Source organism: Oryctolagus cuniculus, chromosome 1 (assembly GCF_964237555.1).
Source record: "Oryctolagus cuniculus chromosome 1, mOryCun1.1, whole genome shotgun sequence".
Taxonomy (NCBI): domain Eukaryota; kingdom Metazoa; phylum Chordata; class Mammalia; order Lagomorpha; family Leporidae; genus Oryctolagus; species Oryctolagus cuniculus.
Genome location: NC_091432.1, coordinates 54,796,535 through 54,821,724, shown reverse-complemented (window position 1 = coordinate 54,821,724; position 25,190 = coordinate 54,796,535). Strand labels below are relative to the sequence as shown.

At 53.9% G+C, this 25,190-nt stretch overlaps 1 protein-coding gene across 2 annotated transcripts in view; it reads right to left on the bottom strand.

The window, feature by feature from the left end:
- The window catches only part of GALNT18 (polypeptide N-acetylgalactosaminyltransferase 18), a 342,573-nt gene that overhangs the window by 124,756 nt on the left and 192,627 nt on the right, over positions 1-25,190 (bottom strand). For both annotated transcript variants that reach the window (XM_008266222.4, XM_070073272.1), the window contains exon 3: positions 24,310-24,476. In XM_008266222.4, the coding sequence (XP_008264444.1) occupies positions 24,310-24,476 (167 nt within the window). The remainder of the gene's footprint in view (positions 1-24,309; positions 24,477-25,190) is intronic.

The following is a 25,190-nucleotide window of genomic DNA, read 5'->3' as shown; positions in this document are numbered from 1 at the left end:
TCCAGTTGCTGTGGATGGTGGAGAGAGAAAATCCAGCCCCGCTGCCTGTAGCTGAGCCTGCTCCTACCGAAAGGACAGTCTGATTCCTGGCCCCTGTTCTGGGTGTGCAGGATCCAGAAAATGACATTCATAGCCACTTCCAGGCAGCCTGGCTCTTCTGAGGACCCTGTGCCCAGAGACACCAGGTCACTGGCTAGCTAATGCCCAGCTACCTGCCTGGCAGTGGGAGGAGAGTGCTTGCATTTCTCAACAGCTCACCATGCAACGGGCTTTCTCTTCTGGAAAGCAGAGAGTGTCTGGCAGGGTGCATACACTCACAACATGGAGCCAATTATCTCTGCTCTGGGAAATGGGGATGGCATTGATCATTGGGTTCCCAGGGGAGCCCTGAGCTTCAGGGCTGATGCCTCCACCCTCACCATCACTGCAGACTGGCAAGATAAGTCAGTGTAGGAGCCGGATCCAACTTTGGTTGTTTTTATTCTTGTATCCTCCCCAGGGAAAAGTGGATGCCCAAGAAATTCAAGGAGGCAGGAAAGAGACGCAGGAACTAAAACACTCAAGAGCTGGCAGGAACCCTGGCCCTGAAGGAGGGGAGTTTGATGTGACACCCAGGGAGTGGCTGAACACTCAGTGTTATAGACCCCAGGGAAGTCATGTGGCAGGAACATGGCCATGAACCATGACACTGCCCAAACCCGAGCCCTGGGTACCACCTCTTGAATCCTCAAACTCTACTGCCCACAACCAAATCTCATTCACCTGGGATCCTACCTTACCTCGAGTCTAATCTCAACCTACCTCTGATGTCATCTCAACCTTAATGTCCCCCAACTCTGCCCAGACTCTGCCCAGTCTCTGGCAGCTCCTCCAGCTGTGATTTCACCATCATCTGGTCTTAACTTGAACTTGCCCAGTGACACCTGGTCCAGTCCCCAGGAGACCCTGGCTCAATTCCCAGCCTGTGGCGCCCCCACACCCAGTCGTGTTTCAGAGTGAAGAGCACGGGAGGTCCAGCCTGTCTCTGCAGAACACACTAAAGAGCAAATCCGCCTTGCTGTGCTGTTTCTCCTTCCTGTCCTCACCTTCCCCACACAAGCACCTGTCATGTGGCCCAGATCCCTTCTTGTTCTAACAAAAGACAGCCTGATTCAGCCACTCAATGCTGTGTGCCCTGAGTGGGTTGCTGGCCTTCACTCCGCTTCCCACCTGCCCCCTGCTGGGTGACAGGAGGTGGCATCAGAGGCAGGGTGGGCAATGTCAGTGGCACACAGGGGACCAGCTCTTCCCTCTTCCCTTTCTTCTTTTTAGATTCCTAGGCCATGGAGAAGCCATGTGAGGAAGCCTCTGTATCATCCTTAAAATCTATCTGCTTTTGTTCCAGTCGTATTTAAATCGCTCACAAGACAAAACTAGGATTGTGGCTGTCTCCTTGGCAGAGAGCAGTGGAAGCACTCCTTTCTAAGTGGGCGTGGGAAGGGGTGAGATGTGAGGAGGCTGCCGCAGGCTGCTGCTCCCAGGGCTGGGGCTCTAGGGTTCTTCTTCCCTGGAGAGGTTTCATGTTTAGCGCACAGGAGGCAGGTCTCACAGGTCCGAGGGACACACGGGGAAGGGCAGTGTTTTCTCCTTAGGAAAGCTGGAGAGCACTGAATGCAGACAGCACGTGGGAACCCTCTAGAAGATATTTTCAACTCCATCTGCAAGCAGGAAAATGGCTTTTCAATGCTAAGGAGCTGTCAGGGGAAGAGAGACAGTTAACAGCTCCTCAGCGTGAAAAACGGCCAAGACCAGTCAAGCAGGGATGGCTGAGGGTTCCACGCACCTGAGTGGCTGTGTGCCCCTTTCATCCTGTGCCTGGTCCCTGCAGGTCTGCCTTGCCCCGGGCAGGTGGCCTTACTTATGCACTAGTCCTAACCTGATTTTCAGCACCGTCAGGACGGTGCTCTGTGATGAGCAGGGCACCGGCAGTCTTGCTAGGGCAGAAGCTGAGGATCTCAGCCCATGGAGATTTCTAGTAGAGAGACTTGGAGTTCCCAAGGGGCCACAGTGGGTTGACATTTCTCCCAGTACATCTCTCTACTGTGACTTCCTTTTTGTGAATCTCTGTGTAACTTATGCTGCCATTTTAATGAAAATCACATCTATTAGAGCAATCAATAGTCACTATTTACTAAGAAACTACTATGGCCCAAGCACATAGGAAGAGTTGGTAGCTGCCTGGACTCTTGTGGGGAAAAAAACCTCTTGTGCGGTGGCTCATGGATCTGCAGTCCCTACAAGAGTGTATTACAATGATGGGTTCAGCCACTTCCTGTGTCTTTCCTGATTGTCAAATCTGACACCTGGTGACAATTGCCCAATTACAAAGGTGGAAATGTTCTGACTCCACAGGGCTAGCTTTTTAGGCTAGATGAACTTGGGGCCAGTAAACAGCACAGAACACTGATATTTTCAGTCCCATTTCTACCTTCAAAGTCACTTACAGAAATAGCCCAACACCTGTGTGCTGAAAGGAAGAGATGGGGCAGTACTGTGGCATAGTGGGTAAAGCCACTGCCTGCAGTGCTGGCATCCCAGGTGGGCGCTGTTCAAGTCCTGGCTGTTCCACCTCCCATCCACCTCCCTGCTAGGAAAGCAGTGGAAGATGGCTCAAGTCCTTGGGCCCCTGCACCCATGGGGGAGACCTGGAAGAGGCTCCCGTCTCCTGGCTTGGTTTCGGATCATCACGATCCGAATGAACCAGTGGATAGAAAACTTTCTCTCTCTCTCTCTCTCTCTCTCTCTCTCTCTCTCTCTCTCTCTCCTTCTGCCCCTGTGTAACTCTGCCTTTCAAATAATAAATAAATCTTTAAAAAAAAAAAAAAGGAAGGAAGGGATATCTCTGGTTGCCACCACAGTACAGTAAAGGCAACATTGAAAACAAAAGGGCCATGGGGGTAAAATGCCATGCAACTCAGGGCACCAGATTGTTTCAGAATATGGGCAATATTTTTAAATAACAGCCAGCAGCCCAAATACACAGAGCAGAAGGGACACAGCACTTCTCAAACCAACTGTAGCCTGGGGTCGCCACGTCCTGTAGATGTTCCTACCGCTGCCCTGTTGGAAATCTCATGGCTTTCCCCTGCTGTGTGGGTCCTTGGGTCCTTCAGAAGAGGGTGAGTCCTGGAGGGATGCTGTCCACGGGAGGGTCTGTATTGAGGTGAAGGTTCCCGGGCCAAGCTGGGCCGGGGGGTGACTTACCTAGGACAGCCTAGAGAAAGAATCTAATAGTGCTGGGCCTACAGAAACTCAAGCCAGCAGATACTCAAGCCCTAAGCCAGGAAACGAGTCAAGATCGCATGCATGCAACAGGCTGAGCAAGGCCATGAAGGGAGGCTGGAGGAGGCTGGTTTTGTGTGAAGCTGCTCCAGACGGCAGGGGTGGCTTTGTGGTCTGGCATCCAGGGACAGTGCCATGGTTGGAACATGATTTGGATCCCATACTCATGCAGCAGTTGAAACACCAAAGTTATAAGTTGATGGTCCAAAGAGGGTGGACACTTGATCCAACTATAGTTTTGGAGGTGGGGACCACAGGGAAGTGACTGGACTGGATTAGGTCATTAGGGTGGGGATCTGTGATTGACTCCCCCATGGCTTTGTAAGGAAAGAGGTACAGACATAGACAGCCATGGGTAGGCCACATGCTTGCCATGTGATACCCCGTGCTGTCTCAGGGCTCTGCCAGCAAGAAGGTCATGACCAGAGGCCAAACCAACAGGAGTCCCCCGAGCTTGGACTGGGAATCTCCAAAACCATGGGCCAAGGTCAACTTCTTGCCCTTATCAAGTGGCGTTTCATGATAGTAAGAATAAGCTGAGTAATACAGAAAGACATGGGCTTCCTGGCAGACCGAGCAAAGTGCTGGGCTGGATGGCTGAACGCACGCTGCACTCAGGTTAGCAAATCACCCCCGAGAAAGCAGCCCAAGCAGCTTCCACAGTGAAGCGGCAATCAGGGACGCCTCCTTTCCTGAGAGAGGGGCCGCTGCTGAGACCCAGCCTGCACCCCGTCAGTGCACACGTCTCTGCTCTGCAGAACCAGAGATAAATAGCAAAGGCCACTGGGCCTCAGCTCCATTTATTATCATTCAGAAATAGCACTGCAGAGCTTCCTCAAAGTCAGCTGCACGATGCAGGCAGCCAACGCTGCAAGATGATTAATGGGACAGGAGAGGAGATGTTCCCGGTGACCACTGTGGCCAGGCACAGTCAGAAAAACACTGCAGGGCAAGGGAGTGCACAGCTCTCTTTGGTCACTGAACCGAATACACCTAGGAGGAGGACAGAGGGGAACAAGGGACATGTTCACACAGAGGGCTTACAGGCTAAAGGAAAGAAGACCGAATCCCCCAGGAATAGGAGCAGGGAGAGCTGCAAACCAGAGAGGAGACGGGGTCCAGGGGAGAACTGCCAAGAGCCCATAAGATGCATGGAGTGGAGGCCTACTCCCAGTCATTCACCTTGACCAAGCATGTCTATGGGACATATCTAGTCGTAGATATGGCCTGCCCCAAGGAGTTCCTAGTTCTTGCTGGCCAAAGAAAACCTGCACAAAAGGACAATATATAAAGAAGTATTGACTACTGTATGACATGGGGGAATATTCTCCTCAGTGGACAGAGCACCCAAAACCTGCGTGGAGAAGTCTCTGGAAGAGGAGACGTGAGTTCTCTGAGTTGAGGCCACCAGCCCTTCGGGCCACCCACGGTGACTCTTACTCTCTCAGTTAAACAACCAGGCTCTGTATAAATGGAAAGAGGCCACAGCCTCACCCTCTGTGGGTGGCAGAATGCTGCAGGGTCCTGGCCCTGACCTGAGGGGCTACCAGACCCCAGTGGGCCGAATCTGCTTCCCTGGCTTCTGGAGCCCCCATCCTCAGCCCCAGAGGTGCGGGGACCTTGAGGACAAGGGTCAGGTGTCCATACCCATGGAAGTGGTGCCAGGCCTGGGACAGAGCAGCACTCTCGAAAGGTGTCATCTGGTTTGGTCACTTAAAAGCTGGGTTCTAGAATGTTCTCAGACACACAATCCAAATGGCTTCAAAAGGGCAAACCAAACACACACACATACTAGTCAGCAAGTCTGCCCTTCTGGTCTGGTAGCGGGGTGCTAAGGTGGCAATGATCACTATTAAGGGGAAGATGTTTTTAATTAAAAATGGGCCACAGCCTGGGCATGAAGCCAGCATTTTGTTCCAAGTGCTGCCAGCAGACATCCGTCTTGCTGGGACACGTGCAGCGAGGCTAGCAGCTTGGGCTCCTGTCCACCTGCTGCCACCTGTTGGCTCTTGGGGCCAGCCGGAATGGCCTGAGCCCCCAGCTCAGAGTCAGCAGCCTTTTCCTGGGAAGGGGGCTTAGTGCCAGGTCCCAGAGCATGAAGGACCCGGGCCCTCCCTGTCTGCACCCCTGCCCTTTCTGTCCACAGGCCCAGGGGTTCAGAGCCAAAACCGACCTGCTTTCCACGCAGTCTGCCCTGGTCAATGGCAAAGGCCTGCAGGCAGCTCAGGACACTCCCGCGTCACGGACTCGGACCTGGACAGTACTCTGTCCCCACTGTGGGCGAGCCTCTATGTGCTAGGCAAGGTTCTCTGGGGTAGTCAGGCCCCACAGTGAGGCTCCTTAGGTAAAGCCTGTCTCCATAGAGTTATCCTTGTCCTCTCTGTGCACCCCTGCAGCTGTGTGTCCCCCCTAGTCACCAGAAGCAACTCCAGGCAGCGCCTCTGCCCTCAGTCATCCTGTCGCCTCTGCCCTCAGTCATCCTGTCGCCTTTTAATCAACATGCCCTGGGCTCTCGCCTTGCCTCTCAATCCCAGTGTGAGCTGGAACAAGGAACACCCACCCTCCGTGGCTATGGCCTGAGGGTCCCCCAAGGCTTTGTGTGCTGAAATTCAGTTCACATTATGAGGTGGGAACTTAATCTGACTGTGTTTAGGGGTGAGGCCTCTGGGAGGAAGTGAGTCCATCAGATAAGGTCATTGGGAAGGGTCCTCATGATTAAATCTGAGTGGCTTTACAAGGAGAGAGAGAGAGACCAGACAGCTACACATGCACACGCATGCTCTCTGTCTCCTGCCATGTGAGGCTCTACACCAGCTCAGGACTCTGGGGCAAGAAGGCCATCACCAGCTGAGGCTCCTAGACCTTGCACTTGCAGAACCATGGCCAAAATAAACTTCTTAAAAAAAAAAAAAAAACAAAGTAGCCTGCTGTGGTACCTCGCTACTGTAACAAGCTCTCTTGACCTTGACAGAGGGTGATCAGAGGGAGGGCTGTTCATTCCCCCAGCACCAGCTTGCAGGTGCCACTCAGACCTGGGCTTGCAGTGGGAGGGATTGCTGGTATTTGCAGGCCCCAGATCCTGCGCTGTCTCTTGCGGCTTCTCGACATTCTGCTCACATCTCTCATCTCTTTATTAAACTCTACTTGAATTATCTGACTTGAGAGCGCTGCCTGCTTCCTGCCAGGACCCTGCCCTCTGAGCCTGTGGTGGGGGACTGAAGATGGATGGGATGGAAAACAGGAGGCCAGAGAAGTAAGCCTAGGAAAGCCCTAACTCACATTTTCCAAATAATACAGACTACATCCAAATAATAAAGACTGCACGTAAACTAAAGAAACCGTCGGCGGCATCTGTGCCTAACTTAAATGCGCAATCGCTGGCGCTCATTAATTAATTTCCACTTCCCATCCTTTGCTCGCCAAAACTTTCTCCAGATTTCTCACCCCTGCAGTTTTCAATGACACGCATGCAAGTTTGCTTTGCTTTGCTGCAGCCACGATGCACTCCAAGGGAGTTTTTCTCCTGTGTCTGGAGTTTCAGCCTGGGGACTGCTGTCTGTCTAACTGTAAGCCTCCGAGCTGGTGGTGGCTCCTGCCGCCTGTCTTGCCGCAGCTGCCCAGATAAATAGCCATGCTTGAGGCTTAGGGAGAAAAAGTCCAGGCACCCCTGCTTAGTGCAGGCTGCTGGCCACGCCTGGATGTGGCTTCTAGAAACTTTCCTTGCCACACAGGGAGCTCCACAGCCTGCACCACCCATAACAGCTTCCTGCCAGGTCATGTAGGAGATGGCCAGGTCCTGCCTTGGCTCCATCAGTGTCTCCTGCATGCCACAGCCCTTTCTCCACACAAAGAGCCTTGGTGGGGCTCAAGGGCCCACATGTTTCTTTGCCTCAGCTCCCTCCATCGCTCCCAAGTTCAGCTGTAAGAATCTCTTCACCAGCTCTGTCTTTCCTTGCATCCTCCTTGTCCCAAGGAACGGGTCTCTCTTTCTCTTCCCTGAAGTCCACCGGCAGGGGTGATCTGTATATTGTAGGTTTAAAGTCCCCTCCGCAGAAGGAGAGACTTGTAAAACAAACCCTGGCTCAAATGAAGGCCACAGCACACGTTTGTTCTGTTTCTTTTACGTTCCTGCTGAAGCCAGCACAGCTCCGGGCTCACACAAGGACCCAAGCCATTCTGATTGAGACCCTGGAATGTGTGAGGAGGCTTTAAAAAACTTAATGTAAAGTGGAACAAAAAGACAAGTTTATTTGGGTGAAAAAAAAAAAAAAAAACAAAATCCATGTGTCATTTTTCATGATATGCACTTTGCATGAACTTTTTTTTGTTTGTTTTTGAAGATTTTATTTATTTATTTGAGAAGTAGAGCTACAGAGAGAGGGAGAGAGAGAGAGGTCTTCCATCCACTGGCTCACTCCCCAAATGGCTACACGGATGGAGCTGGGCCGATCTGGAGCCAGGAGCCAGGAGCTTCATCTGGGTCTCCCACGTGGTTGCAGGGGCCCAAGGACTTGGGCCATCTTCTGCTGCTTTCCCAGGCCATTAACAGGGAGCTGGATTGGAGGTGAAGCAGTCCATAAGGGATGCCAGCGGTGCTGCAGGTGGGGGCTTCACCTGCTGTGCCATGGCGCCAGTCCTGGGATTTGTATTTCCAGCCTGGCAGGACTCAGGAATTCAGGAAGCAGCAACCTCACCCAGACCTGTACTGGGATGTCACAGCAACATGGAGTACCTGAGCCCAGAGGGCGGTGACTGTGACCTGAGGCTGTGGCGACTCATCCCAGAGAGACTGAACAACCACCTCAAGTGTGCTTTTCAGGGGAAATAAAGTCACTTGAGCCGGCATCTTAGCCTCACGCCTGAGCAGCCTTGGTCAGGAACTCTGGACAAACAGCTTTGCTTTCTTCCCTTGCCTGCATCCATTCTCATTTTTAAGCCAAACGAAGTTTGACAACATGGACGAGCTTGTAGGCACTTGTGGCCTCTGGGAAGGGGACCCGTGACTGAGCCCGTGAACGTGGTCCTTTTCTGGGTGTCTGGGTGCCTCAGGGCAACTGTGGGGAGCCAGTGCTGCCTCTGACGGCCTGGCATTAAAATCCGCCGTTTGCTGGCACTTTCTGTGAGAATGGCAGGTGTCATCCAGTGACAGGTTAATTCCCTCCCATTGCAGTGCAGGAGCCTCATCAGCAGGGTCCTTGGGTCAATGCCCTTGCCCCCTGGGCCGGCCCCTCCCCCAGGCCATGTGGGAGCCTCACCTCCACCAAGAACCCTGCCAAGCTGCTCCTTTCCGTTTGCATTTGCCTCGGCATCCAAGTCGATGATGAGCCCTCGTCTAACTTCTAATTGGTTTCTGCCACCCTAGCACCTGCACTGGGTGAGGCAGAGCTTAAAGGCTTGGATGTGTCAAGTTTCAAGTGCCATTTCTGTGCCCAGATGAGAGAAGCACGGGACCTGGCACTCACGCCTGGTCTCGCTGTGGTCATTCAGTCCCAGATGGCAGCCCGGCCACGTGGACCACAATGCCTGCAGACACACTCCAGGGGCATCGCACAGTGTGGCAGGCCATGGGCTGTGCAGGAGGAGGAGGTGCCACAGGGCATGGGAATCAGGTGAGCTGGGGAGAGCCCAGTGAGCCCTGGCACATCCAGGCTGTCACCATCCAAACCGCACCAGCCCACATGCAGGCCTGAGCCCCACTCCTGCCCTGCCCATCCGCAGCACCTGCCCCAGGCTGCTGGGATGCACACGATTAATCTGACAGCTGCCCTCAGTGGCCCTCACACCACCTGACTCCCTCTGCAGCCTGGTCAGCTTTCCCAGGCTCTGGTCACTCCCCATTGCTACCTCTGGCCTGGACTAGGTAGCAGAGCTGGTGTAACTGACGGCCAAGGTCTCAGATTCAGAGAGATCACCAAGAATGGCATTCAAGCTCATGACCCAGAGACACAACGTACACCATGACTGTAAGAAAAGGTGCTGTAGGCCAGCGCCATGGCTCACTTGGCTAATCCTCCGCCTGCAGCGCCGGCACCCCAGGTTCTGTCCTGGTTGCTCCTCTTCTAGTCCAGCTCTCTGCTGTGGCCCGGGAGTGCAGTGGAGGATGGCCCAAGTGCTTGGGCCCTGCACCCACGTGGGAAACCAGGAGAAAGTGCCTGGCTCCTGGCTTCGGATGGGCACAGCGCACCAGCCGTAGTGGCCATTTGGGGGGTGAACCAATGGAAAAAGGAAGACCTTTCTCTCTGTCTCTCTCTCTCCCCCATTGTCTAACTCTGCCTGTTGAAAGAAAGAAAGAAAGAAAGAAAGAAAGAAAGAAAGAAAGAAAGAAAGAAAGAAAGAAAGAAAGAAAGAAAGAAAGAAAAGAAAGAAAGAAAGAAAGAAAGAAAGAAAGAAGAAAAGAAAGAAAGAAAGAAAGAAAGAAAGAGAAAAGAAAAGAAAGAAAAGAAAGAAAAAGAAAAGAACAGAACAGAAAAGAAAAGAAGAACAGGTACTGTCCTGAGATACCTGCTCAGCCTTGAAGGAGTTTTCCTGAGTCCACAGAGCTAAGTCACATGACTGGTGCCACATGATGTCCTCAAATCATACATGCGAGGCAGGGCAGCCACACAAAGGAGTGGCTAACCCAGCCCGCCTGGGGTGGCTGCTTTCTGGGATGTGGAAAAGGAGAATTTGGAGAGGGAGAGGGCAAGAGCAAAGACAGGAGGAAGAACTCTTCACCAGGCTGCCAGTGATGAACTACATTTCAGGAGAACCTTCCACCTCTTTAAGTGGGGGTCCGTGTGACGGAGCTGTGGACCAGACCACTGCTGATCAGCCTGGGTGGCTTATTCAGCCCACCCAGCGTGAAAGCATGGACTCCTAGCTTGGAAAAAGTGGCAGGTCCTGCAGGCTGGAAATAGGTGCAGCCAGCAGGAGCTGCCCCCTTGGCTGAGCTCGGTGCATTCTCTTGCTCCCTGCAGTCCCACTCCTCCTGGCTTTAATCTGGTCCACCCCCCGCCTCTCACTCACACCATTTGTCTAGCCTTGGAGGGTGAAGGAGTGCATGCGGTGATGGGTTCCGTGCTCAGGCTCCGGGGCCTGACCTGCCCTGGGAAAAGACACTGGCCGTGCCACTCCCAGCTGAGGAACCAGCGGCTTCTCTGAGCCTCGGTAGTCTCATCTGTGAAATTATAATAAATATTACCTTCCCCACAGACTGTTCTTAGGACGGAATTTATCAGCTCATGGAAGATGCTTTGTTTAAACAAAGCTCTCGTTTGGTGTTCTCTTAGGCTAAGAACACAGCAACCCGGGGGTGGGCCTGGACGTGCACCTGGGAGACACAGCTCTGTGCTCAGCCATGTGGAGTCCAAGGAAGGGGTGCTGCTTTCCATGGACCTTTGCAAACTGTCACCCCCATCTTTGTCTCTGCTTGCAGCCAATCCTCAGATTGAGTCACTCAGTCCTCAAGGCCTTGTGGGGAAGAGAGGGGAAAAAAATCAAAGACAGAGAAGCCTCTGTTCCGGCTACACTGCTGCCGAGTCTGTTTTCCATCAGTGAGATGGGGAGCAGTTCTGGAAAGCAGTGAGCAGAAGGGCCTAGCACACGCCTGCACCACAAACACCCAGTGCACTCGCATGCTCATCTCTTCCCTGCCGTAGCATTGGGAAGATCCAAAAGTAGAAGAGCCACCCTCCCCTCCAGACACCCACATCCACTCAACCTCCAAGTCACAGGGCAAATGCCAGCTCTTCCAGGAAGTCCTCCAGAGTGACTTAGCCCTCTCAGCTGGACTGCCCGACACACTCTTCCTTCCTCTACGGCTCGTGGCATTCAGCATTTTGTGATGTGTATTGTGGCTATTTGTGCGTGTGACTTTTTAAAACTTACATCTGATATTTTTAAAGATTTGTCTGTATATTTTAAAGGCAGAGAGAGAGAGAGAGAGAGAGAGAGAGAGAGATCTTCCATCTGCTGGTTCTCTCCCCCAAACAGTTGCAATATCCAGGACCAGGCTAGGCCAAAAGTCAGGATCCCAGAGTCTCCCACATGTGTGGCAGGGGCCTGAGAACCTGGGCCATCCTCTGCTGCTTTCCCAAGAGCCTTAGCAGGGAGCCGGACTGGAAATGGAGCAGCTGGGACTCAAACTAGGGCTTTGATACGGGATACCGGCATCACAAGCCATGGCTTAGCCCACTGCACCACAACACCAGCCCCAGATGATTTTATTTTGCTTTTTAAAGGTTTATTTATTTATTTATTTGAAAGGCAGAGTTACAGAGAGAAGGAGAGACAGAGAGAGAGAGAGAGAGAGAGAGAGAGAGAGAGAGATCTTCCACCTGATGATTCATTTCTCAAATGGCCACAAAGGCCAGGGCTGGGCCAGGGCAAAGCCAAGAACCAGGAACTCCATCCAGGTCCCTCACATGGGTGACAGAGGCCCAAGCACTTGGGCCATCTTGCTTTCCCAGGCACAGGATGCTGGTGTCACAGGCAGCGACTTAACCCACCACGCCACAGTGCTGGCCTCCTGGCAATCTTTCAAATTGACGTGTAACAGCTGTACATCTCTGTGAGGTGCAAGGTGATGTGTAGATACACGTGCACACTGTGTAATGATCCCATCAGGGTGATGAGCAAATCCATCACCGCCGACATTGATCATTTCTTTGTGGCAAGTGCCTTCGCAGATCTCTCCTGTGGCTCTTTCGAAATGCGCAATATATTATCATCAACAGCAGTCACCTTCCTGTCCACAAACCCAAGCTCTGTGTGCTCTCTGGGGACAGAGGCTGTTTCTCATGCACCCCTGCATGGCTGTGCTGAGCCCGACACCGGATGCTGGAGAATGCGCTCTGTTCGTGGCATTTGTTGAATGAATCAGTGGGTCCAGCCAGCAAATGGTTACACCTGGGGTGCTCTCTGGGCTCCGCATGAACTGGGTATGTGATATGGGGACAGTCAAGCTCTCTGGATCTCACTTTGCTTCCCAAATGGAGAGCTTGGACTAGACCAATGCCTCATAAGAAAAGGCCACCTGCATGGGAGGGGAGCCCATAAAGGAAACCAGGCCACCCAACCCAACTGCAGGTCAGGTGCTCAGTGGAGAACCATGGAAGCCCAGGGAGGCAACCCTGCGGGGCACAATAATGGGAGCCAGGGATGCAGAAAGCAAAGGGACCTGCAGATCTCAGCACACAGGCACATCCTCTTTGGTTGGCTAAAGTCAAGCTCCCACTGCAGTAGCTCAGAAGGGGTTAAGTGCCCCAGGGGTCTGTCCGAAGAGCAGCTGTCAAACCCCGCCTTCCAACTCACAGAGCCGCCATCTCTGCACCTGCCTTCTATCTAAGCGTTCCTCTTTCCAGGATTCTGCTGATGCCTTGAGAAACGGGATGCTGAAAGCAACTAGGAACTGGGCAGTCTGAATCTGACCCAACACGGGCTGCAGAGCTGTGCACTTGCCTGGCGTCAACCCTGGGCTGAGGCAGGCACCCAAACCTGTTCTCGGCTGCCTCCCCCATGTGGAGCTGCCGCCTGGTCCTCTAATATGCAGCATAACAGAGGATCCACACTGCAGGACCCTCAGTCCTTAGGCCCCTGGACCTGCTGCTACCACCCCACACAGTCCCCAGCACACTCTCCTGCCCTGACGACTATGCCAAGGTGCTTACTCATCTTCTGGGAGCTCTTAAAGCTCATTACACAGGGCAGATACAGGCGGCAGCTGGGGCAGCCACGGGATCCAGGGCTGGTGCACCACTCCCCTTTCCGCTGAGTGCTTTCAGCCTGGAGCTACACGAGGCCACCTGGTCACTACATGGCATGGGACAGGCTTTCAGGAAACCAGTTCCACCCCAAGGTTTCCCAGCCATGGGAACGACTTGGTGGGCTGGGTTTTGGGCTGAGTCCTTGGGAGAGCAGAGGGCAGCCCTCCACTCGGGAGGAGAGCCCATGTGTGGCTGTGCTTATGTCAGCAGGAGTTTGTCTTTTCAAGCTGCTGAGCAAGATGGGCCGGGGGCCAGGAATGGACAAGGAGACCTTTCCCACCAGCTGCCCGGCAGGCCCAGCAGTGTTCTCTGGCCTTTTCCAGGGACAGCTGGACTCCCGGGGGCTGGCAGCAGCACCCCTCCCTGCCCCTGTCCTGGGGCAGGAGCCACCTCTCTGGGCTCACTCTCACACTCAGTGCAATATCCCAGTTCCTAACACTTCACTTCTGACAGATGGTCACCCTGCTGACCAGCAGAAGAGGGGCCTTTTATATGTGACTCCTGCCAGCTTTGGTGATCAGAAGCTGGTCACCTTGACTGGTCTGTAAACAAAACAGCCCCAACCCCTCCTGCTGCAGGTTGTTAATGGAGAGACCACAGGCCCTTTGACCTCCAGGAGCTGTCCTTGGTTAGCAAAGCAATTCCCAAGTGCCATGGACAGTTCCTTTAATCAGGGAAGGGACCCACCCTGTGGCAGACTCCAGCAGGCTTGTGGCACAGCATGCTGGGATCCCAGCAGTGTGGCTGGTGAGGACAGGGACGGTGCTGTGCACATGCAGAACTAGAGCTAAGGGAATTGACCAGGCTCTGCAGCAGGTCCCCAGAGGCCTAACTGAGGATGCTCATTTTAGTACTTAGCAGTGGGAAGTCTCAGCTCCCAGGAGGCAGGAAGCCAGGGAGCAGGACCCCAGAGTAGAGAAAACTGAGTGAAACCTTCCCCAGGCAAGAGGGTTAACCAAGGCTAGATGAGGAGTCAAGGCCAAGTTACGGGGATGAGCGGAGCATCAGAGAGGGGCTCCATCCCAGCCAAATGTGGACTGCTGGTGAACTTGGCCAAGTGCAGGCCCAAGTCAGAGAAAGTTGAGGAGAGCTGGGGTTTGGAGGCCAGCAGGTGCGGGGAGCTCACCCCAGGCTGCAGCAGCTCTGCTGAGGCCAGGCCACCTTTTGGGAAAGGCAGACTGCTGCTGTCTGTGCGGAGGTCAGGGCCAGCCCAGCCACTAGCACATGGCACCTTGATGTGCATCAGAGAGAGCTGGGACACCAACGAGAAAAAGGCACCTGCGGGACAGACCCAGGCCAGGATGCCTGGCTTAGCACACGGAGAGCACGGGCTGCATTTTATGCCCCACGTGGCCCTGCTCTGGGGCTCTGATGAGGGGCACAGCCTTCAGAGTCATGTGTGGCAGCCCTGAGAGGCAGGTGCAGAAAAGGACATGGCTGGACTCAACAGAGGCATCTATCAGGTTCCCTTCCACTCACCTCCATAGCCACTGGCCAAAGAAGGGCCCGGGCCAGGGGTCAGGCTTGATGGAGCAGGGAGAGGCAGGCATTTGCTGCCTGCAGTAGCCAGGAGCTCAGAGAGACACACAAGTCACTAAGGAAACTGCTCAGGGAGCACTGCCAGCCAGCACCAGGATAGACGTTCCAGGGCCCTTCAAAGAGGGACTCCCAGGCTGCTGACAAGGCGTGTGGCAGCCAGAAGCACCCCTGGTAGTGAGGCAGAAAAGTGAGGGCATCCAGGACCCTTAGAGAACACAGTACTGGGAGGCCTAAGCCTCAGGGCTGCCTGGTGCCGACTGCCAGTCTCACGGTCCAGGAGCCTGGTCACTTTGGCAAGGCGTAAGGTTGGGTGGTGACGGGAGTTTTGGCTGAGCAGGCCAGGGAAGGCTGGGGCTGAGAGTCCACACGCCTGGCAGTGTAAACACCTTTAAGCTGCCCAAGCCTTGGTTGTAATTTGATTAGCTGTATGGGATTCTTTAAGCTCCATAAAGCACAATATTGTCAGACCATTCTTTTCCTTTGCTTTTTCAAATTTTTGCAATGATTCCAGCTGCATGCAAAGCTGTTGGTAGTTTTACAGCCTGGAATGAGTAGCTCTGATGTAGGACAGCATCTTTGAAACATTAAACAATGATTAGGCAGGCTCTGGGCCAACGGAGGATGGGGCTTGGGAGGGGGGTGGAAAGGGACCCAGCAGCTGGCGGCAAGCAATCTGGGAGCTCTGATTCTATTTCCTCACCGCATTGTGATTTTCTTACCAACAATTAGAAATAACAATGACTCAGAGTTGCATAATGACTTGTCATTCACCAGGATTTTGAAGGTGGCTCCAGGTAGTGGTGGGTGGTAGAGGCAGCTCAACCCATTGTTAGTGAGGAGTTGCATACCCCGCTGTTCACACACACACACAGGAGCCTAGGTACAGACACGTTTGTACACACTGTCTACACGTGCTCACCACTGCATGACTACACACACATCCACACTGACACAAAAGCCACTCACACATTCACATGCATGCATGTTTGTACATGAACACACTCATGTATGTGCACAGATGTGTGCACGAACAGGCATGAATACACACTTGAAAGCACACGCTCATGTGCACACATATACACCTGCTCACATGCACACATGTAGATAGGTATGTTCAGGTGCACATACACAGGCATGACAAATTCTCCCTATTTTACATGCACTAGGAAACTGAGCCCTTCTCACACGATGGCCTACAGCAGGGCTGCCAACCTCTTGGATTACTTCTCAAAACTGGCACAAGTCTGGAAGCATCCCTACCACCAGTCTCCCTTCTTACTGAGCCCCAGCCAAAGAGGCAGCCAGGCCACCCTCTTAGGCCACTTCTTTGTCTCCTGCTTCACTGCTGCCTGACACCCGTGCCCCCCGGAGTGGATGGAGGAAAAGCATGAGGACAAAACTCAAGTAAGTCTTTTGGAATCGGTGATCCACGGTGCACCAGAGCTCGCCTACGGAGTGGGTGAGGGTGCGGGCTCTGAAAGCAGACATCCTGGGACCAAATCCTACCTCTGTGTCCCTGTGGGGGCAAGTCCCTGGACTTCTCTGTGCCTGCCTCCTTGTTTCATAAAGTGACACTGAGAATGGCTCTTACCACGCCAAGAGGGGACTGATTCACACGAAGCATTCCTAAGAGCTCCCACTAAACGCAGTGTTCCGGGAGCTGCAGGTGCCCAAGCAGGACTCTGGCGACCTGGGGGGACTGGGAGTCACTCTGCTCTAAGCTGCACCTGGGGAAGCAGGCGGCAAACCACAGCCCTGGCCACAGGCAGCCATGGGGTGGGGGTCCAGCCAGGCCTGGGGGCTAGGGAGGGGGCCCTTGCTGACCAAGCCTGCCTGCTGTCTCTGTGATGGGGTGGATCCAGGACCCCACTGTTCCCTATATTTAAGTGGGGTGTGGGGGGCTACCTGATACTGGGACTGGAGGGCACAGGCTGGCCATTTTAAGGTGTATGGCAGCCATGCTGGTTCTGGTCTGCCCTCCCCAAGTGGGAGCGATGGTGTAGGCAGGCAGTCAGGGGAGAACCAGAGAGAAAGGGTGAGTCCTGTGTCCACCGGCCCTCCAGGCTGTCAGCAGTGTGGTGAGCAGAAGAGACAGGTACCAGGGTCGGCAGACGTGGGTTTGAATCCCCATCCCACCACTTCCTGGCCCTGTGGTCTTGGGTGTGGTCACTTCTTTCTACCTCTCTGAGATTTGGCCTCCTCATCTCTGAGCTGGAAATGGGGAGCACGCCTCCTCCTCCAGGGGGTCGGAACTATCGCTATGCCAACAGAATCAATGCAGCGGCTCCCTGGAGCTGTACTCCGGGCTGGATGTTGGGACACAGACACAGCTATGACCATGTTCCTCTCACACTGGGGCCTGGGCAGTCTGCCCTAAATGATGCCCTGAGACCCAGAGCATAAATAACCAGTTAAAACGCAGTGTGACAGGAGGCACCGAGGGGCATGTGAGCAAGGAGGTGGACTCCCTCGTGCAGCCCGGGCAGGCTTTCTGGAAGCGGTGGCTCTGCTTTCTGACCCCTGAAGCCTGCAACCAAGCAAGGAGGTGAGGTGTGGGAGGGCATTCATTGCCAGAAGGTGGCTGAGCAAAGCCAACGCCCAGAGCTGCCACAACCCAACATGGGGCTGTCTGTGGGCCACCATGCTGTTTACAGTGCGTCGGAGAACCCGCGACCGCAGGCAGTGGAGGAAGGAGCCCTGGAGGGGATCAGAAGACCGAGGTCCTAGCCTGCTTCTGCCCTGCACAAGCTGGGGACCCAGTCAGGTTTCTGCCATACACACAGGTGCTCAGTCTCCTCTTGAGAGACAGGATCTGACAGGCTGACCTTGAGTTTTGTGGGACTCTGACCATCTGTGTGTCCCTCCGACGTGAGGGACAGTCCCCTTCTTCCTGTCTCCATAGGCTGGCTAGTTCCAAGCCTTCTTCTGATAGCAGCCATGGAAGCCTTTGGACAAACACGGCCAGCATGAAGACCAGATCCATGAGCAGAGGAGCTCCGTGACCCTGGATGGAGACATTTCCAGCCAGCCTTCAAGGTCATGTTTGAAGGCAGCAACAGAGGACAGGCACCAGGCCGGGTTCACACTGGGTGAGTCACAGCCAACCAAGAACAGCTCAGAATCTCCAGGGAATGGAATTCTTCCAGGATATCTGATGTTATCATTGCTTTGATGTGCTTTTAGTCACCACATTCAGATGAACGTTGCAGTTTCAAGTGGCATGGAAGAAAGGCATGTAAATTTTGTTTATCAAAACAGGGTATGAGTTCCAAAAGGAAACAGAGAAATTGAGTCCAGGGAGGAGAATTTTTTTTCCAGAAGTGGGGTGGCTGAACCAAGGGAGGGGCTGCCTCCGGGATTTGCTGCTGGGTGAACCAGAAGCCATCTTGGTCACCACGCACCTACTCTGTGCCAGGTGCCAAATGGGCTCCCCAGGTGCTTAGCTGTGTGCTCAGCACCAAGTACGTGACCATCGAAGACCTTTCAGGGATGGGAGGAATGACCGAACGAAGCGAGTGAACAAGCAAACGGACAGCACGAATCCAGGACAGCGAGGACTCCATCAGCTAAAACCCCGCCGCTCCCCTCCCTCTGGAAGGCTGTGTGAGTTGAATCACTCAGTCCCAGCTAAAGACATTGGCCCACTGGGATTCACTAAGCAGTGTGGTAATTAAAACCAGGAGGCCCAGAGCTGTGTTCCCACCGTTTTCTTGAGATAACAAGGAGGAGGAGCCAGGAGGGGGGAAACGTGTGGCTTCGGGGTTGCTCCCTGTGGTCAGGAGCGCTGGCAGAGGCTGGGGAGCTCAGACGGACAGGTCACTTGGCTCCAAGGACAGTCACTGAGTTCAGGCCAGGTCCCAGTGACAGCAGGAGACACTCCCCTTCCTGCTCTGTATCCCAGCCACCCCTTGCATCCAGGCCATCTCCCCAGGATATAGCAGGGACTCTCCAGGGCCCCATCCCACCCATGAGGGCCTGCTGCTAGAGGCTGGCTGTGGGGGGAGCACAGGCAGAGGCTGTTGTCCCCGGCTTCTCTGCTACAGCACAAATGTGAAGTTAACAATTAGAAGAGTGATTGACTCACAGAGCGTGTGCCCAGAGTGGCCTGGGAGGCCTCTGAAAATGCAGATTCCAGGCCTTGCTTCAGCGGCACAGGATCACTATTCACTCGTTCTTTTGTTGAATCAACATCTGTTGGAGCCCTACATACACCAGGCACTATTCTGGGTGCCAGAGTTAGAGCAGCGTGCAAAACACGTGGTGCTGCCTTCATGGAACTTCATCCCAACAGAGGGAAGATGCACACATAACTAAGGGAGAGTGGGAGGTGCTTCAGAGGAAAAGCAGCCAGGCAGGGTGAGGAGTGACAGGGATAAGGGCTGTCCTTGGAAATGGGACACTCAGTGACAGCCCTGGGGAGAAGGTTACAGTTGTGCAAACGCCTAAAGAGGCAAAAGAACAGGTTGTATAGACATCGAGGGTGGGGGCAGGTGGTAAGAGCATTCCAGGTGGTGGGAGCAGCAAGTGCAAAGGTCCTGAGACAGGCATGAGCCCTGCAGGGAACTTACTCCTAACCAAGTACAAACACTGACATTTGAGATTGCTGCAAGACAGTAGGTGACAGCACACTCCATAGGAGCCAGCCCCTGCAAACATGGAGCTTGGTAAAGATGCAGCGGGGTTCACAGAGGTGGCCGGAACTGGAAACTGTGGAATGCTACATTTGGCACTGTCCCCACGGCTGCAGGCTGCCTGGACTCAGTGGTGGCACAGCTGGTACTGTCACTCAGGTCACTGTCACTGTATCGCACCCTGCAGCTTACGGGGAGCCTTCCCTCCCATCACCGCCTGTTACCCTCACTACTCACCAGGCAGACAGGCCAAGGCGGGTCCTGGTGTCCCCATGTGACTCCTGAGAAAACCAAAGCCAGGAGACCCGGGCCAGGAAGCGGCAGATCTGAGCCTGGGAACTGAGTCCCACTGTGTTAACATTTATTTGCAGAACTTCCAGTTAGTGGGGACTGAATCTGACCCCTTGTTCTTGTCAGGCTGTTGGCCCAGGCTGTGGACCCCAGACACTATGTGGAATGGAGCTGAGTTGGCCCGACTTGCACTCCCTGAATGTCCTGTGCTGAGGGAGGTGGTGCCCTAGAGAAGCCCCCAGGCGGGGAGCCTGCACAGGGTGTGGCCATGGCCGCCTCCCCCAGGGCAGGCTGTGCAGGAGCATCCCCAGGCCAGGGACGGCTCACAGCCTCTAAGCGCTCAGTCTCACGGGGCTCTTCCTCCTGGCCTCAGAGTTCAGCCCCAGCTGTCTCAGGAGCCCCATTGCTGTTCCTCTCCCTGTCCCATCCCCCACGGGGACCTAGTAGCCAAGACCAGACTTCTTCCCACCTCCCTTCCCCCAGCTAGGGTCCTGCCTGGGTACAGGACCTGGGCCTGGTACAGTGCTTGCTCTCCACAGCCCACACTGCTGCCGGCTCTCTACCCATCTGTCCTCCAGACTGGGAGAAAGATGGGCCCTTTCTTTCCAGAGGTAACCCCGGTCTCTGTGCCCTGGGTCCCCCCTTCTCCTCCCTCTTCAGAGGTCCTGCCCCAAACCTCAGCTGCTAGGGCCTCAGTACCTCCTCTCTAGCCCCATTAAATCACCAGTAGGAAAGCCCCAGGGCCCGAATTTCTTAACATTCTCTACACGATTCTAATAGGCACTTGGGTCTCCAGAACACCCTGCCTTTAAAAGAAGAGAGAAATAGAATCAAATAAAATACAATGGAATTGAATAGCATAAAACAGAATGTAATAGAAAGTAGCAGAGTGCTTTGCACCCTGTAAGAGTAAGGATTGCTTCTTGAGAGATTTGTTTCAAACGTGTGTGCATGGGAGTGAGTAGGTGTGGCATCCTGGGTCCTGATGCAAGCTGGTTTCTTGCACACGGTTTGGGCATCTGTAGTCCTGCCTTGGGTCCTAATCCTCCTCAACATGCTGCCTGGAACGCCTGCTTCTCTTATCACAATGCCTGGGTTCCCGCCTTGGCTACTGGCTCGGCTTCCTGCTAATGTGCACCCTGGGAGCCAGTACATGATGGCCCAAGTGTTTGGGCCCCTGCCATCTATGTGGGAGACTGGGATGGAGTTCCTGGCTCCTGGATCCAGTCTGGCCCAGCCCTGGTTGTTGTGGGCATTTGAGGGAGTGAAGCAGTGCATGGAAGAACTCTTTTCTATCACTCTGCCTTTCAAATAAATATAAATAACAAATAAATAAGCAAATGAATAGAAGTCTCTCCTAAAAATATATACTGGCAGAAACATCAACCCTCATCACCTGCTCTTCATCTTCATCACCTCCTCCAGTGCCATCCTGACAGCCAGCAAGGCTTCTTGCCTAGATTTTCACCATCCGGACCTCCCACAGCTAGCCGTGTCTTCTCAGCTCCGCCTCCTTGCACCTGCTGCACGTCCACCCGAATCAGTGACTCCCCTGTTCCAGAGATTCTCTGTCCACAAACTGTGCTGCTGTCCAGACTTTCCAGACCATTCCTCCTCTGTCTCTCACCAGCCAAGCCCTTCCTCTGAGTCCTAAACATCTCACACTGCATGTTTTCTCAAGTGCCAGCTGTTTTTGTTCTTTCCTCTCCTCTTTAGATACCTTCTTCTCCTAGTCAGTGGCTTTGATGACTGTGTGCACGAGACCCCAAATCCATGTTCTCACCTTGCCCTCTCCTGGGCTCCAGCAGTACAACTGTCTCCTGAGCTGTGCCCCAGCGTCCTGGAAATGGGGAGGGATGGGCAATTGACAGTCACACACTTTGCCATCTCAGCAAATGAGGCAAGCAAGGGGGTGATCATCCTCACTGTGCAGAGGCAGAAAGAACTCTGAGACTGGGGGACTACCCAAGGTGGAGAGAGTCCCCGTGACCTCAATGACCGGCCAGACTGGAAAGCCAACGTGTGCCAAAGTGAGCCACCCTTATGCAGTCAACCACAACTCAGCTGGTGCTGTGAGTTGTGAATGCTCTTTCAGCAGCTAAGTCTGGACCCCACCTGGAACTTATCCACAAACAATCCTCTGGGAGGGCTCCTCATTTGCTTTAACTTGATATTTGAAATAATTATAGAGCTATGGAAATATAAAAGGTGCCATGCATCCTTCCCCCAGCCTCCCCAGGGTAACGGCTTACACAGCTACAGCACAATGTCAGTCACTACAATCCATGGCGCCCGTTCAGATGCCACCACGTGTACAGGCCCTCGTGTGGGTGCTTAAATAGCTCCATACAGTTTCAGCACATGGCAGCCTCATGTAACCGCCAGTAAATCCAAGGTACCTAAACGGACCCCCCCACATTCTTTTATTTATCTTTGTTTTATTTATCTATGCATTGGAGAGGCAAAGAGAGAGAGAGACAGATGGAGAAAGAGTGGAAGAAAAAGAAGGAGAGAGAGTGCGAGAGAGAGGCAGAGAGAGAGAGGGGGGAACACAAACACCTTCCACTGACAGTTCTACTCCCCAAATGTGCATCATGGCCAGGGTGAGCCAAAGATGAAGCCAGGAACTAGAAACCCAATCCAGGTCTCCCCCATGAGTGGCAGAACTCAATTACTTGAGCCCATCACTGCTGCCTCCCAGGGTCTGCACTGGCAGGAAGCTGGAGTCAAGTGTTGGAGCCATAACTCGAACCCAGGTGCTTGGGATACAGCACCTTCAGCTTAGGCTGAAGACCCAGCTCCTATGGCTTTGGTTCTGGAAGCTCCCCAGGTGATTCCTGCACACACGCCTGGTGGAGGACTTCTGCTCCAGCCAGTCTCCCTCCCAGGGCAATGCACCACCACCCTCTGCATCTCCCTAGCTTCCTGCTAATGCATACCCTGGGAGCCAGCAGACGACGGCCCCTGCCACCCATGAATCTCCAGCCCGCTTGACTGCTTCCTGTCCTGCTGCACTGGCCTCCTCTTCTCCTTCCCTTCTTCAAGATGCTCCTTGCCCCAGCCAGCATCATAGAGCACGGTCAAACCTCTCCACTGCCCAGCTCGGACCACATCACTCCTCCAACTCATAACTCCTGAAGGTTAGTGCCATTATGAAATAAAGGTCAAATGTCCTAAATTCAGGTATGAAATCCTCTATTTCTAACTCACATCCTTTACCTAAATTTCTCAAATCCAATGTCTTCTTTTCTCAGGTGTCATCCTTAAGGACATGGAAAGGGTCCTACTATGGAGAAAAGGGAAGGCTCCAAGATTTCTTCCCCCAGGTGCCTCGTTCTCTCCTCTCTTGTGAATGTGAGGGAGGCCTGTGTTTGGCCGACGTCCTCAGCCTCAGGAGGATGGCTCTCCCATCCCCTGCTCCCTTCCAACACAGGCTGGGGGCAGAAGGCCTGGTGGAGCGGAGTACACCAGCTACTTGCACCAGGCTTGCATCAGGACCCAGGATGCCACACGTACATGGGGTACATGGAAATGTCTGGATTAGCCACTGGGGACTGAGAGGTTCCTGAGGCACCTAGATGGCTGTCAGAAGTAGACAGGCCCCTCCTGACTCCCTCATGATAACCAATGGCTTTGAAGAGCCCCTTGCCCGCGGGCTGTCATCCTGGTGCCTTCTCCCCCACACCCATAGAACAGAGCCAAGTGCCTCGTGAGCACTGCCCTTCGGAACGCTCTGAATCCTCACCGCAGCGCTGCTCCTACACTTCCTCCTCCCACATACCGATAACACGAACAAGAAAATTCACTTACAGGGATTAAATACACTTCAATTATCTGATATGATTCAGTTTTAATTGATAACAAATCACAAATTGCCCATCTCATTACAGCAACCGATTCACTCAGAAATTTACTACCTGACAATGAAAGGAGGTTGAGGAGAACACCAGCCCGACAACTCTATGATCCGGAGACCTCGCAGTCTATTTTTTAAAATCCGCATGATATTGGAAACTCATTCATTTACATGGTCTTGCCAAGAGCACTGGTTTTTAAGCTTTCTCAGTATGTGGGCTCATGTTTGGAGAATATCATGAAAGGGGTCTACACGGGGAGTCAGAGGCCATGGAATGTGCCCAAGAGGCAGCTGGTGGTGGCTGAAGCAATGTGGTGGTGCTTAGGAATGTGAAGACTTCAGCAAGGAGTTGCAAGCCAGCCTGCATCTTGCTAGAGGCAGGTGGAACAGGGAATAGGGGATCCAGCAATGAGGCTCAACTTTCAGCAGATCTGCTGCTGTCACAGGTGACAGCTCTTTCACCACCCCCCTCATCAATACCACTGTGACCCCCACTACCTGCAACACCCACCCCTCCACCAGCATCACCAACACTGTGAAGACACCACCTGTAGCACCCATCTCCTCTAGCATTGTCACCACCACTGCAAAGACACCAAAGAGCAGTCTTCTCGGCAAAGGCCAAGGGACACTACCAAATGTAATGATGCTTCCTAAAAAACAGCCACTGCCAAGTTCACGGTGCGTTTCATAGCAGTGGGGGTCAAGGCCTTGTATCCTATGCTACTGCCCTGGAATGCAGGAGGACAGCATGGCCAGCCAGGGGGGAGGAGCCCAAGGTTCTGGCCTCTCTGGGACACAGGGAAGGTCACCTATGGTAGTGGGCAGCGGCCACCCGAGTCTCCCTCCTGTGTGGGTGATGTCACAGAGAAAGAGCAGTCCTGGAGAACCACGGGCGTCAGGCGGGGAGCAGGGGCTGGGTGCTCACCGTTACTGCTGTTGTCGTCCACCAGGATGATCTCCTTGAGCAGGTGTGCCGGTGTGCGCTCGATGGCCGAGTGGATGGAGCGCAGCAGCACCGAGAGCGCCTCGTTGACAAAGATGAACACGATGCTCACCTCTGGCAGGCTGGCGGGAAAGGAGAGGTTGCGGCACCTGGAAACAAGGAGGACTTGGCTCTGAGATCTGCCAGTGACTCAGTTGCAGTCACCCTGGGTGCTGGCCCACGCCACCTCCACATCTCGCTTCGGTCTTGCTGGAGGGAGTGGGAGTCCAGATTCCTCCCCCGGCTTCTCCTGTGGCACCACTTAAGCCCTGAGTGTGCATCAGGCAGGCCCACCCAGCTGAACCCAGTGTGATCCACGGTTGAGTGTGAACTGGCCAGGGGCTCCTCCAGCTGAGTGGTTGTACCATGAGCTCCTCGTGCAGCACACAGCACCAGCACGGAGTCCCTCTGTGTTTGCCAGAAGAATGCCTCGATGCTCCTAAACCAACAGGATGCAAGACTCAGCCAGAGGAAAGTGTCAGTGTTTCCAAAATGGCAGCCTACACATAGGAGAGGCCAGGTCCCAGGTGGCCGGCTTCAGGAGGGGAACAGGTCTCTCCCAGGGACATCTACTGCCCAGATCCACTCCCTCACTCACCAAGGCAGACTGCCTGGGCCCCCTGCCCCTCGTTCATGCAGGGGTCCAGTCTCTGGAACGAGGCTGCTGCTACTGTCAGAGTCTCGCACGCATAAGGGAGAGGGGAGGACCAAGTCCAGTCTCGCTTCACAGATGAGGACATGGAGGCACGGAGGGCTTGAGTCCCCAGCTGTGGCTGCCGAGACAGTCCCACCTCTGGCCTCCTGAACCTGCCCAGGGCTCCTCC